Source organism: Embiotoca jacksoni, unplaced genomic scaffold, assembly GCF_022577435.1.
Source record: "Embiotoca jacksoni isolate LCO1_2020_lvr unplaced genomic scaffold, fEmbJac1.0.p SCAF_19, whole genome shotgun sequence".
NCBI lineage: Eukaryota > Metazoa > Chordata > Actinopteri > Embiotocidae > Embiotoca > Embiotoca jacksoni.
Window position 1 is genome coordinate 4,107,322 of NW_027185329.1, and position 14,739 is coordinate 4,122,060.

General features: G+C 43.4%; 2 protein-coding genes across 3 annotated transcripts; one reads left to right on the forward strand and one right to left on the reverse strand.

Annotated features, from left to right (window-relative positions):
* Positions 1-1,621: 1,621 nt before the first annotated feature.
* LOC138200654 (coiled-coil domain-containing protein 17-like) lies at positions 1,622-9,092 on the forward strand. The gene is made up of 13 exons (XM_069153535.1): positions 1,622-1,822; positions 3,637-3,760; positions 4,159-4,252; positions 5,425-5,541; positions 5,727-5,860; positions 6,240-6,362; positions 6,986-7,164; positions 7,319-7,395; positions 7,700-7,900; positions 8,017-8,152; positions 8,552-8,638; positions 8,722-8,832; positions 8,946-9,092. The coding sequence occupies exons 1-13, from the start codon at positions 1,622-1,624 to the stop codon at positions 9,090-9,092; spliced, it is 1,731 nt and encodes a 576-aa protein (XP_069009636.1).
* A 126-nt stretch (positions 9,093-9,218) lies between these two features.
* Positions 9,219-14,705, reverse strand: nasp (nuclear autoantigenic sperm protein (histone-binding)). Of its 2 annotated transcripts, XM_069153083.1 has the most exons (14): positions 14,484-14,705; positions 14,029-14,076; positions 13,807-13,920; positions 13,563-13,643; positions 13,214-13,332; positions 12,154-12,227; positions 12,007-12,077; positions 11,786-11,859; positions 11,501-11,689; positions 11,184-11,338; positions 10,907-11,017; positions 10,739-10,813; positions 10,046-10,177; positions 9,219-9,419 (listed from the first exon to the last, which is right to left on the reverse strand). In XM_069153083.1, the coding sequence occupies exons 1-14, from the start codon at positions 14,510-14,512 to the stop codon at positions 9,381-9,383; spliced, it is 1,311 nt and encodes a 436-aa protein (XP_069009184.1). In that variant the 5' UTR covers positions 14,513-14,705; the 3' UTR covers positions 9,219-9,380. The 2 variants fall into 2 exon arrangements, with proteins under 2 accessions (XP_069009184.1, XP_069009187.1); XM_069153086.1 differs by lacking the exon at positions 10,046-10,177.
* Between the last annotated feature and the right edge of the window lie 34 nt (positions 14,706-14,739).

Consider the following 14,739-nt stretch of genomic DNA (forward strand, 5'->3'; position numbering starts at 1 on the left):
CCACACTGCAAGGAACAAGACTGAAGAATTGCTGAATTATTTACAGTTAAAATTTGTTTGTTGGCCTCAAAGTGGGCATGCTGTAGCTAAACATACCGAGTCATGACTGATTTAGGGGTCTTAAATTATAACGACTATCCTGGATTTCATACATATTATTAATGACCATAAACGTTACTTAAAACGACACATAATTTACTTAGCCTCTATTTTATATTTCTTTCTCCTGTAATCCTTTCAGGTATGTAACGTACCTTCATTTATATTTCAAAGTCCAGCAGTGTATGTTTATAAAAAAGTATATACGAACTGTTTGACCGGGCAAATTTACCTTAAAACCCAAAGTCACAGCATCACATTATTCGTTTTGTTACGTTAAGTCCAAACCTCAAAGTTATTAATAATAGTTTAAAACTGTTACAACAATTGAAAGAAAAGACAGAAAATCTTTACATTTGAGAAGCTGAAATTTTGAAATTAAATGTTCTATCAATCGACTAATCAATCAATACATTGACTCATTGTACTTGTGTATACTGTCAGGTAGTCCAACTTATAACAAAGCATTATATTTTATAAGCAGATCTAATATTTTGATTGCAAAAATGTGTAGAGTACCTGGTTGCTAAGATTGTCAAATAAATGTTGTAAAAAAAAAAAAATATTTACCTTAAATGTAGTGGAATAAAAGTGTACAGTGGCATAAAAAAAATACTCAACTTAACCCTCAAATTTACTATCCTTTTCAACACAACCTGACTGACGGGTTTCTATGAACAATTCACATGTAAACAGCTCCTCTTAAATGAAACTGACCTAACAGGAACATTCCTTCAAAAGTCATGCACTAAAAACCAGGGCAGTTGTGTTGTTATTTGAAACCAGAACACTAATATCAGCTAATTGAAATAAAGGGATAAGGTAGAGTGAATACTTCAGGATATTTCTGAACATTCAAATGTAAAGAATATCTGTTGTCTGGTTTGTTTTTGGTGAGATCATTGTCCATGCCTTGAAAAGCTTTTAGGGTGAATATACTCACTGAGGTCGAGGTCTTTTCTGTTGATGCTTTGGAGCCAGACTTCCAGTGCACAGCTGCAGCCAGCCTCTCAGAGAGCTCACTCAAGGGTCAGAAAAATGAAGGTTATGAATATTCAAAGGGACAGAATAAACACATTAGTTCAATGTGGAAAACGGAGAAAATGCAGAAAGAGAGGTTTGCTTTGGACACAAGCTCAAAGATCTTTACCTCCAGCTTCACTGATGAAGAAGAGGACATACTGCAAAACACCACCAGGCGGGAATAATGGCCCCGACACATTCATGTAGAATATACAATTACATTATTTAAACAATAGGAAAGGGTAACGGCTGGTATGTTGAGAAGAACTCACCACACCCTCACAACAGAATCACTGGCATGGTGACAGTTGTCAACAAACATACTAGCCAGTATAAGCAGTTGTACAACCTTTAAATTAGCTGACATTTCTGTTTAATTTTGAATAACAATAAGGAGGCTTTAGTGTTTTTTGTTGTGACCTAATACTGCCGTGTGCACTGCCTTTAAGTCAGTTTATTAGCAGGCTGTTGCTCTAGAATTACCAGCTTTAATAACCAGATGGAGAAGTTGGAGCTGATCTGCGGAGACTGTAACATGATGTTTCACTCCAGCAGGCTACTGGAGAAACACAAAGCACTGCTCTGTATTGGGAGTGAGGTAGAGCACCTTCGGGTGCAAAGAGAAAGCTCCAAACCTCTCATAAGGAACGAAGCTGGAGGCGTGGAGCCACAACGGACAAGAAGCCCTGACCTGGTGCAGGTAAGTCAGTCAGCAGGGTTACTGGTAAGTGGCCAACTTGAGCCTATTTTCTGGGAAACCATAAAAAATAATCAATAAGAACAGAGAGGATGAGTTCAATTACTACTACCTGCACATGTTTAAATGTTATCCAAAGGCAACTGGACTTGCTTGAGGTTCTTGAAGTCATTTCACCTTTCGTCCAAAAGGTTTTTTCAGTTTTCACAGGAGAGGAGTTCCCAAGCTTTTACCTTCCGTGGTCTTTCACTCTTTCACGCCATGACTCATGTGAACCCTAAACACTCACAGGAAGGTGAGGTGGGTCTCACATGACCTCAACGACTCTCAAGGTGTTCACAATTTCAATCAAGTTCAGTTGCCTTTAAATAATCACTTAGATGGACCATGACCTGAATAAACAGAATAAGAAAAAAAAAGGATGTTACATAGAGTTGATAAACGCCTAACTTATCATAAAAGAGAATTGTGCTTGTCCAAATTGCTTAGAAAATGTATGCACTAGAGTGCCTTTATAGGAAATAACATATATAATTGACATATCTTTGAACATGTCTTCAATTTTTGTGTCTAATAAATGCTGAGTCCAAAATAAAATGCATTCCTGAACAACTCTGCCTCCAGTTATAGCCTCAAAAATTACACTATAGAGTTCAGTCAATGCCTCTCTAGCATGACCAACGAAGCCAAAGATTATAAACTCCAAAAAGGTATGATTTATCGCAGAGCCGGTATTGGATTGCATTCAGTCATACAGGTGTATCTGATAAACTGAGAGTGAGAGCAGGATAGCTTTCTAGTGTGTCACTAGTGTGCCAAGACAAAGACGACAGAAGTTCTTTATGGTTCCCTAAAGTTAGATAAAGTTGATTTTATGTGTCATTGAAAAGAAACTGCATTTGTATCTTTGTGTGCACAGCTGAGAGCTCAGCAAAGGAACAGCGGTAGGTGGCGAAATGTGGAGCCAAAAGCACCTCGAGCAGAAGACAAACCAACGATCTGCCAGAGAGACGGAGCTGCTCTGCAAAATCTCACCGACGAGGTAGAACGGAGCCATTTCCAATGTCAAACCAGACGTCATCCACCCCGATGCACCGCGGCCATCAACATTTAAAACATGTCACAAGATCCTAAAGATATTTCAAAAGACATCAAGGGTAACATTGTGTCGATATAAGAGTATTTTTTTATTGTGTCATTTTAACCCAGCACTGCAGGCATTTTATGGTCTTTGATTAAATATTCATGTTAGAATATCATTATGTCAGTCAAAATGCATTGGAAGAGGAGCTTCTAAAGGGATCTAGACAAATTCACATAAGTGTAAATAAGTGAAAAAAAAGGTTCATATTCATGTGTAAATATTAAGATAAAACGTCTCTCCTCTGACTTTTAGTTTCACAAGTTGAGGATGTCCATTGAAGAAAACCTGCCAAAGTGGTCAGAAAGGAGGCCTGATCCTGAGGTTGGCTCTGTTTCCTGTGTCGGTCTTTTTTTTTTTGGTCTCATACTATACATCTTTTTATTTTTCCTCTTAATGTACTATTCAGCCATTGCTACACTGGCACTTTGAAGTATGTCATGGCACCATTAGTGCTCTCATTTCTTCTATATTGTAGAAGCTCTTTAATAATGGATTAAGTCATCAGCTGGTGTTCACAGAGTGAGTCACAGGTCACTCTGGGTGAAGACCGGAACAAGACATGAGTACATTTTAATGACAGTGACAAAGGAAATGAATCAGGGCGCTTCGACTGTGAGACGTCTAAGAACCGATGCTGTGCATGAATCTGTTTGTTTATAAATGCGTTCTTTAGGCAAGTGTGCATCAGCTGGGTCACAGTGAGCGACTGAAGGAGATGAGGGAAATGGCAACGCTCCACGAGCGCCAACTGAGCCTGATACACGCTCATAACCAGCAGCTGGAGCAGCAGAGAGACGGTGAGGAACAAATGCTTGAAGCTGCTTGAGACCTTGTCGGCCGAATATCTCCTTCAGCCTGTGTGAAAGAAAAATCGATGCTTAAAATCGATTGTCTCGAACGTTCACACAAATACAGGGTCAAGTCGGTAAGGGTTAAAACTTGGTTTTAGGGCTGGAGTTAGGTTTAGGTTAGGGATAGGGTAATGGTTAAGGTGAGGCATTTAGTTATGATGGTTAAGGTCAGGGTAAGTTGTTCCCACAGGGATGGCGAGAAAAATGTGTGTGTGTGTGTGTGTGTGTGTGTGTGTGTGTGTGTGTGTGTGTGTGTGTGTGTGTGTGTGTGTGTGTGTGTGTGTGTGTGTGTGTGTCAGAGTTGGCCCACCAGGTCACCATCCTGACTGAACAAAGTAACACAGCTCACGTGGAGAGTTTTCTGATGGAGCTCAGAGAGCAGGAGGAGAAGAACGAGGAGACGCTGCAACAACTCGCTGAACATCTCCAGGCGTTACGGTAAGTTGGAGGAACTTTTGTTCCTGTGGTATCGGCATCTTAAAATGTTTGAATCATGAGGATTTATGCTTTTCTGCAATTCATGTTTTGTCAAATTTGATTCAGAATGGACTGATGCCATTGAAAGTGTTCATTGATTGAGAATGTGTTTGTAAACAATAGTCTGGCACACATATTAACATATAAACATGTAAAACAATATCATTGTGTTGTTAAAAAATGAATTCCAAAGTTGTCTTTTTAATATAAAATTCCCTGTTTAGTTTCACTGAACAAAAGAAATCTGCTTGATTAATCGGAAAGCTGAAGCCTCATATCAGTTTCACATAAACGTTTGAATATATTTTTGTGTGTAGGGATTTTTTTTTTTTTGTGGACATTTTGTCCCCCATCATTAATATTGGAGGACTATCTGTGCAGTGTGTAACTTTGGACGCTCATTTATATCAAGCACAAGAGCTTTAATAATGGCTGGCAGGAAACGGGCAGAATAAGAACCAGTGAAAGCTGCTTCAGTGCACACAGCTGACAATCGTTTACATTAGAAAAATCACAAACTTCTCCTTTAATGTCCACAATAAGAAATTCGGGTAATAAAGCTACAAGACTTTCCTTTAAAATACCGATATAAAGGACTTAAAGCACTGTACTTTACACTGATGGTGGAGTTTATGAGACAAAGAGCGATGATTCGGGGTTCACTGTGTTGCTCACAAGACTCGTTAACGGGAAACGTAACAACTTGGAGTCCAGCACCGACTGTTCCACGGGATTCAAACCTGCAGCACTGATAACCGCTAACCTTGCTGCCACTACAGGCATACAGTATGTACAACAGAGAGCTTATTTAATGTATATTTGTTTCATGAAATACAGTATACTGTATATGTGTTGATACAAAGGTGGTATAACTGCTTTAACAGTTGTTTTCCACCAAGAAGAATATTCAGTGGAGTGCGTTTTTTTTTGTTTTTTTTAAGCTATTGGATGAGTCAGAGCATCAATTATGTATTTCATTACGCCCGGGTAGTTCCTCATTGCGGTATGTTCGGAGCAGAATAAATTGAATTTCCTTTTGTTGGGTGGATTCTAGCTGGAACAATTTTGATAAATGCCACAATATGATCTAAATTAGATGATCTACTTTGTTTTCACTCTCCTTTTCTCTGCAGTGTGCTGGAGGCCTCTCTGCCTGCTGATCGGCCGGATCCACACAAGACGGAAAAGATGCATCATGACAACTATGAGCTCAATTCTTCTGTGGATGGCTCTCTCTCCACACAGATAAAGTGTGTACCTGCGTCCCTCAGGAGTAATCCATTCTAAAAAAAAACAAAAAAAAAAACACTCAACTGGAAGGAAGAACAAGATGAAGTGCAGATTTTTTTTTTTCCCCACAGGTTGTTTACACGTGAATATGAGTTTTTCAGTTTTTTGTTTTTTTTTAAGGGTAAATAAGGTCTCTTTGTTGCAGAGCCTTGCGACAGGCATACATGCAGTCAGGTGGGTCGGATCCAGCCATTGTGTCACAGATGACTGACCTGCAGGCAGAAGCTCAAAGCCTGGAGAAGAACCAACCAGCAGCAGCTGCCAAGGCCAGAAAAAAGAGTAAGAATCAGAGCGATGACGAAAAGAAAATATGTGCCGCTCGTCACTGTCTAACCCTCTTTCAACACAGCTGTGCTCAGTGAAGCCTTTTAAGTTTACTCAGCTTGATATTCTCCACTGTAAAAACTGATTTCCTCTTCCCCCCCGTCTGTTGTTATTAGATTCTGGTCCAACAGTTCTTTTCAGTCATTAGTTATAACACTGAATGCAAAACACGCATAATGAACTGGAGGGTCGTGTCCTCCGGCAACAAAGATGATGATTCAGGCACGTTTGGTTCGGGCTGCAGATTTAGAGCAAAAACAAAAAAAACAAAAAAATGGGCAGAAATGACCTTTTTGGCCGCGAGTCACATCACCATTGTCGTCCTCGTGTCCAGAGGTGAAACCTCCTCAGCGAGGTCTGAGCTCGGAGCTGCTGGTTTTGGAGCAGGAAAACCAAAGACTGGAGGAGGAGATCCTCAGGATGCAGCTGGCCAGAGAGAAACACGGAGACTACGAAGGTGGGACTGTCTTTGCAATGAAGCACACAACTCTTATATTCCCTGTTTCTAACCAGTCTATTCATTGACAGCAGTTTGTAATGCACTAGTTCCATTAATTACAGTACACAATAAGCTCATGCTTATCAGACATAATGTTTACCGTGTCCATCTTTATGGTTTAGGGGTGTTTCCATGCCCACGTTTTTTTTTTTTTTTTTTAATCATCTAGATGAGGGAGATTGACTCTCGGTTTCAGAATGAGCCTCAGGTGACCATTCGAGGGAACTGTAGATTTTGCCGCTCGTGCGTTGGATTTGTTTTTCAGCGGTGGACGTCGTCACTTGGTGAAAATGAACAGAAGTACCAGACAAACTGAAACAGAAGATGTTTGCTGGATGAAACAGAATTCTGATGAATCATCCAACTATCAACCTGATGGTGTCGCAAACGGGAAAAATCAACAGATCACTGGAGCCCGTACATATCTAATAAGGGATCCCTCGAGACGCACTGTTATGACATTTTAGGTCAATAGGTACCCGTTTACATTGATTAAAAGTACAGAAGTCCCTGAACCTGCTTGAACTTGACGCCGACATACACCAAAATACACACGGATCAATCGTGTCTGTGTTCTCCAGCAGCAGTGAAGACCGAGCTTGAGCTGATTCAGACGGAGAACCTTCATCGGACTGCTAGAGTCCAGGCAGAGATGGAGAAAAGGAAAGAAGCTTCCAGTCCCAGGAGACAGCCTCCTCCTCCAAATCCACTCCTACTCCAACTCCATCCTAAGACCCACATTCACGCTCCTCTTTCACTGGTACATAATTTACAATTGTAGTCAACCCTGACTACAATCCCCCCCCCCCCCCAAAAAAAAAAAAATGGCAGACTATTCTATTGTTTCTGAATATTAAATCAGCGACCATGTTTAATTATGACGTTGACTCAGATACAGATACTGTGTCCTTCAGCTCCAGACCGGATCCCTCTCCTCTCCGCTGGGAGGATACGTTTTGGACCCACTCGGCCCGGCCCCCTACGACCCCGCGTCAGTTTAATTTCCCACACCATCCACATATTTATATGCAAACTGTGTATAAATAAATACATTTCACATCCAAACAAAAAGACATTAACAGCAATTGAAAGTTCACATACTTTTAGACATATATAACTTTCACATATCTATACTCAGTCCCAGCTGTTGTCTCATTTTTGTGTTTGGGTACTTGTTACTTGTTTGCTACCAAACAAGTAGCATTTAAAAAAAAAAAAATGTTTTATTAACTACACACCATTCACATCAACTTACCTTCTTTTAATGAAGTAAATAAGATCTTCTGGGTTTTCAGTGCTGGTTTTGTGGTTTTCTATGACCTGGTGTTGGGAGTGGACGTCTCTCAGAGGGCGCTGCGTCTGGTCTCAGCCCTCTACTCAAATGGTGAGGAAGTGGGACCGCCGGTCCAGTGCCTGCCGGGGGTATCCCTTCCTTACCCACACAGCCCCACCCCTGGAAACAATGTCCTCATATCAGTCAAACAGCCAGTGCCCCGGTAGGGATGCAACTTCCAGGACATCATTCAAATATGTTTTAAAAAAAAAAAAAGAAAAAAAAAAAGTGGTGTATATGTCCTTTAAACGTCCTTTAAACGTTCTACCCCCCCGGTAGGATGCAGCCGTCTCCCTCCCTCTCTTTGGTGGTGGAGGTGCAGGCAGCAGGAGATCTGGATGTTTACAACCACGTCGTCTTTAAACTGGTCTCCTGCGGTTGGACACGACTAGAACTCTTTGATCAACATAACCAGGTCTGAACGTCTGCTGCACATTAAAATTACATGTTGCTTTCTACTGTAAGACATGGAAATGAATTCTACACCAGCTTGAATATTTCATTCCATTTGAATGCCTCTGGGTTGGAGGTGTTGCATCCATTGGATGTTATCTGTACAGCTTTCAGCAGCCTCCATTTTACAGGATGAGCTCAAATCAGCTTTTTAAGTTGTTTTTACCAAAACAAGTTTTATCCATTTAAAGATCAAATATTTAAACACGCGCACATGCAGGTTTAATTAGAAGGTTGATTGCAACACATGGCACAGCTTTGTACTCATTTGCTTCTTTCACCACAAATCGCACCGATTCATTATCAAAAATGATCTGGCGTGTACAGTACGCCATAAAATCCTTTTCTCTCCATCTAACAGCTCCACAGTGGCCACTGGAGGGCGCCAGTGCGCAGTCTGCCCATAAGACCCTCCCTAAACGCTGCGCAGCTCAACTCAATACCCCAGGTACTGAGTGTGTTGGTTCAGGTGGATGGCGAGGGAAGGTTATTGGGAACACGCCTGACTGTTTGTCCATCTAAAAACTTGAGGTGGGGAACATGGAGCTCTGCGTACGTTTGGTCAACGGCCGAGATGGAGACACGCAGACTCTGGCAAAGCCCGACAGCAGCAGCACCAGCCGCTATAGATATCCAGCTGTTGTAGGTTAACTCCAGAAACATATATATAAATGACTCCCCCACACTGCAACAGGAATTCTCTACTTCCCATGTGTGAATGTGATGCTGTTGGTATATCTTGTGTCACGATACAGGCGTCCTCTCTTTCCGCAACGGTCCACGGAGACGCTGCTCCGCCAGTTTCAGCTCCGCAGCCCACAGGACTGGATGCGCTCTCCTCACTGCTGCCCTTCACCGGCCAAAGAGACCCGTCGCCCGCAGACGAAGGGAGTCAGAGTTGAGACGGGACGGGACGGGACAAACGAGCCAACCGTTGCATTTCTGACCTGCAGTCAGCATTTAGTGTTTTTCCCTCCTCATAACTGTGCAAAGTCCCCAGAAAGATGGAAGAAAATGGCAATACAAAATTACATCTGCAAATTGTTTATTTTCTTACTACAAGTATACAAAACTGGACAGACAAATCTATGAAAATGGATCGTATTTACAGAAACGAGAGTTGAAAGGTGGAGAGGGGGCGGACAGGCATGCTGTGCTGGTTTCAGAAATCAGGGAAGAGACGAAGACCGTCACGCCGAGGACTCGACAGAAGCCGACTGCGTGGCAGGCTAGAGAAAATAAAAAAAGAAGGAACAAGATGGCATTAAATTAAATCAGGTTCAACATTAAACAACCAGCAAGTATTCAGGGGTGCGTTTGATTTACACAACCATTCCTGGAGTCTCCAGACAATTGAGATTGGAACAGTTTGAAGGGTACATTTTGCCTTTGGGGCTGCTGTAAACATACAGACGAGAATATCCCATAAACCAATATAGAGTCAATCATTTTTTTCCCGTAAAGTCTGACCACTTCAAGATTTCCTTCAACCACAGCAACAGCTGATGGTGCACACAGTAATGTGCTCTGCAATTGGACAAATCCTGCCAACATGTACGTCATTCTGAAGCCAAGGCTTGAGTCACCTGCTTTTCTGGAGCGTCGGTGGAGGTAGAATAACAATAGTCTCTCAAACATCCAACGAAATAAGAGTCTCTTCAAATGAACATTTATGCATTTTCCATTATCACAATGAGACTTCAGAATGTATCTTCTGATCTCCAGCACATCCTCACAGATGAAGATGTGACCAGAAACCACATGCAACTACGTGGCCATCCTGCAGCGTCACGGCACAACCTCCTTCCACAGAGGCTCGTGAATACATAAGTAAGGAGATAAGCCTATCACTCGCCTCCTTTGATTTCCCCTCCTGCACTCCATTGCCGTTGCTGGCACTGGAGTCCCCGCTGCCATTAACTGTGGCTTCCTGTTTCGCTTGTTTAGCATCAGTGTCCTTTACTGGGCTCTCCTCTTCTGGTTTCCTCTGTGTAGAAACATAAAACCAGGACAAGAGGGGATGAAGAGAAGACTGAAGGCTGCTGAACATGACTCATCGGTTGCAAACAACCTTTCAAGTTGATATTTATAAAAAAAAAAAAAGGAAGCAACTGAAACCAAAATTTGAGATCAGGAGTGTCAAGATCACACCGATAATTTGAATGAGTCATGCACACAAGTCAGCTCGAATCAAGAATCTCCATTTCTACCGTTGCACCCAACCAAAACGCAATCAGCTACACACATGCACATACAGCAACCACAGATGAATAGCAGAGAGCACAACACACAAACGGCATTTGAAGAAAAGCCAATGACCTCCTACAACCGCAGCAGGCAAGCGCGCAGACCTCAACACAAAGCAGGCAGAACATGGCCAGCTTCAGTGTACAGGGGATTATAGTTCCTGCAACAGACTCGACTGTGAAGGTTTATTCCTTCAATTAAATGACTGGCTTCTGCTCAGTGAAAAACTGGACCTGGGTGGAAAAAAACAACAACAACAACAACAACAACAACACACACTAAGTAAACCAGCATCCCTCACCTTTTTCCTGACGAGGTGAGAGATGTTCGAGACCGATTTGGAAGACGAGACGCTGTCCGATGTTTTGACTGGAAGCTGAAATAAAGTTTTGTTTGTTTGCTGTTGGATTCATTCGTTTCACACCGTTTTCATATCCATTGGCCACTTGACCCCACAAGGTGCCCTTACCTGGCTGGTTGTTGCAAATGCTGCAGTTGATGTTGATGCTGATGATGATGATGATGATGATGACGGGCCACCGTTTTCACTTAGGAATGCCGATGACGTTGAGGCACCGCCCTGCAAGAGGTCAGTTAGGGTTGCATTATCTCCGAGTAGACTTTTTGATGATCTCCAAAACACAGTGTGCAAAAACACACATCCAAATTGACAAACGAATGGTTTTAAAATAAAAAAAAAAAAAAAAAAAAAAAAATGTGCAGATGTTTCCGTCCCGCGCACCCACCAGTGTCTGCTGGATGGCCTGCGAGGCAGCGCTGGCTGTTCTCTGGCTTTCCTTGGCATCCTCCACTTTTTCCCTGATATCAGGCAGAAGCAGCTTCAGCTCCTCCATCTCATTTTTCTCTGCTGCTGCCCCATCGATCGCCTCCTGCAGCATGACTACACGCAGGAAACACCAGATGAAGATATGAAATTCATTGCGCGGAAGAGTAATGAGAATGAAGAGCCCCGGCGACAAACGATTTGTTCTCCGTTAGAAAATGACTCGCGTGCAGAAGGTCTGAAAAAGTTGGACCCGGACAGAAAGCAAAGTCGTCTCACCCAGTCGGGTCTCGATGACTTTTATGGAGCTGTTGTAGTGCTGGATGGCCTGACGGTACTGATCCATGTAGCAAAGCGTCGTAGCGACGTGGTAGTGGGTCTCGGCCAGCAGACGACTGTGGGGAGGCAAGTGCTTCAGCTGCAGGGCCAGACACTCCTGGAAGTCTTCCAGCGCCTGCGGATAGTTACCTGGGAACGAGAACGCAGCGCGGTCAGATGTGAACGGTGGCGAACCGGAGACAAGTCCAGCCTGAAACTTCAGCCTCCTGCACGAGAGCAACATACCCGATTCGGCGCTGACTTCCCCGAGTTTCAGGTAAGCCTGAGCGGCCATCAGCTGGTCATCTTTGCTTTCCTGTCTGCAGAAGTGAACCGGAAAACTAAATTATGAGGCGACTTTCAACGACCGCAAAACCGTCCGTACGGTGTCAGCTGTTCAGTAAAAAACACACCAACTAAACCGTCTTGATTTTACCATCAACGTCATCATGTGATGTTGCCCGCACCTTTTGTAAATGACTTTCGCCACCTCGAGCATCTCCCACGCCAACTGCAAATTCCCAACTTCCTCCTCTTCCTGAAAGGTGGCAAAGTTGTGTCAAAAAGCAAAATATTTACAAATCATATTACAGACTTTTATAATGGTAACGCACCTTCTCTTGTCCATTTTTCCCTCCATCCTCATCCTCGTCGTCGTCGTCGTCGTCGTCATCATCATCGTCGTCATCTGTGAAGGCAAACAGGAGGAGAATGTACACCGGGTCAGAATCATGTTTTTGTATAGTGTGACTAAAGTAAAAACTGAAGTCACATGTGCTTAACAAAAAAAATAAATAAAAATGACAAATGATTCCCCCAAAGTGCCTTTTCAACTTGCACTCGTGTTTTTCAGCCTTCACCTTTTGAATAATCAAGAACTATTAAGCATGTGCTGAACCCATCCACACCGACAGTGCCCTGCAGCCACGGATCTACCACCCTCTGGCTTCTCTTCGTCGTGCTCATCCTCTGGGTTGGAGTCCTCGGCCGTTCCTTCCTCTGGCTTTGCCTCGGTCACCTTGACCTTCTGCTCTTCTAACCCTCCATCAATCTTCCCTGTCAACTTTCTTTTCCGGAGGATCCTCCTCTCGCACCGTTCACAGGAGCAGCCGGGCTCCTCTCAGCCCCGTTCGCGTCAGGTTCCTCCAGTGAACTCTTCTTTTTTTCCACGTTCCCGGGGGAACCCGGGGGTTCCTCCGATCCGCTCGCGATGCATTTGACTGGGGACTTCACCTCCCCCTTTTCCTTTTTCACCTCAGTGTTGCACTTTGCATCCTCAGCCTTTTCCTCCTCTGCCATCGCATCATAGACCTGCTTTCGCAGCTCGTCTCTAGTTTTATCGGCACCAGAGTGGCACATTAAAATTGATCTCCGGTTGTTATCGGTTGAAAAAAAAATAAAAATACCAAGATGAGTTTCTGACATTTGTATTCTAATACCGTGTTGCTATACGATACATCAATTGGAGATCCAGTTATATTTCAGACTTGCGATATCTTTGACTTGACCCGACCTTCCAATGCGAAAGAGGTCACACTCTGTCCTAAACGGGAATCATTGTCTTTGTATTGAATTAAAATCCGAGACGTTCACCATTACCCACGTTAAAATAATCTTATGTCGCTTTAAAAACCAGGTGACACTTTGAAATCCTGAAATACTAAATGTACTGACCGTCAAGGTTGTTGGCACTCTCAGTGTTTGAGTTGCTGGGCTGCTGCTGCTGCTGCTCCTCTTCTTCAGATTCTTCTGGGACTCCGTCCAGGGCGTTACCGAGCACACTGTTCTCCATCCTAACCAGAAGCAGAGGACCATCGCATTATACAAAAGCCAACAACAGGGACTGCTTACGAGGGAACAAAACAAAGCCTCGTCAGAAAACAGGCAACGTAAATTTAGAGCTGGAGGAAAAAAAAAAAAACACATCAGAGTAATTATACTGACGCCACATTAATAATCTCAGTATCTCACAATAGTGCCATATCATACATAAGTGTAACATGAGCAACGTCGGTTAACAAACCTGGCAAGCTCCAGCAGGGATTTCCCACACAGGAAGAAGGCCTCGCCACACTCGTCTGCGGTGTCGCCATACTTTTCAGCCCTGGCCAGGACGGCAACACAAGTTCGGTTAGGTTTAAAAATGATATTCTCACACACACACCGAACCAAAAATAATAAATAAATCACAACTAACAGAATTTCAGTTTGCATTTCAGACAAGCTGCCAAATCTTATCTTTCACTTTCACGTTATAACTGACTCACAGCATGCCGCAGGCGTCCTGGAAGACACCGACGGCAGAAACAACATCTCCCATCACCAGGTGCCTGTTCCCTGTCCCGATCAGCTTCTTTGCCTCCTCCATGACGTCAGCTGAGCTGCAAGGACAAATACACCAGTTATACTCTAGTTTGACGATCAGTAACTTGACAGATGCAGAAGAGTTGTTGTTTTTTTTTTTTTTCTACAACGCGACGTGAACTCACCAGTCTGCTGCCGCTGCCGCTGCCGATGAGCAAGGCTTCTCCTCCGCACTGCGAGAGTTCAAACGGGAGTTCAGTTCGCAACAAATTCAACTCACCCGACCTGATTCTGAAGCACAACAAGCGGTCGCTACACTTAACTGGTTTTTTTGTTTTGTTGTTTTTTTTTACTGGCGACTCGACACGTTTTGAGTGTTGACGTCACGCTACGTCAGCTGCGCCTTTATTATTGTTAGCATCGCGAGGTTGTTAGCCGACTAGCTCACCACCGAGACGCGTTTTGCGAGCTACCCGCGATCAACCATCTGATTTATTTTTACAGCGGGTGTCAACGGCTTTACTTATACACGAGTAACGTACACTACAACCCTCCCCCTCCACTCTCCTCTACTTGCCACGAAAGGTTTGCCAACCGCGCCAACCGCGTTAAGCAGCTAAAGGCTATTAGCGACTCTTACCTCCCGGAGCTCGACGCTTCCTCTGGCATTTCTTCAGAAGGACGAGGAGAGACGATGGCGAGAGACGACCCTCCACCCCTAACCCCCAACAATAACAACAACAACAACAACAAAAATAAAATAAAAACAAACCCCGGCGGTGCGCTGTACAGTGAACGGGACACAGAGTCTTTGTTGGCGCGCTAAAAGAGTGAAAAGAAGGGCTCGCTATTTCCGGTTAACTTGGAACGCGGGAGATTTGGAGTTAAAGGAGCCG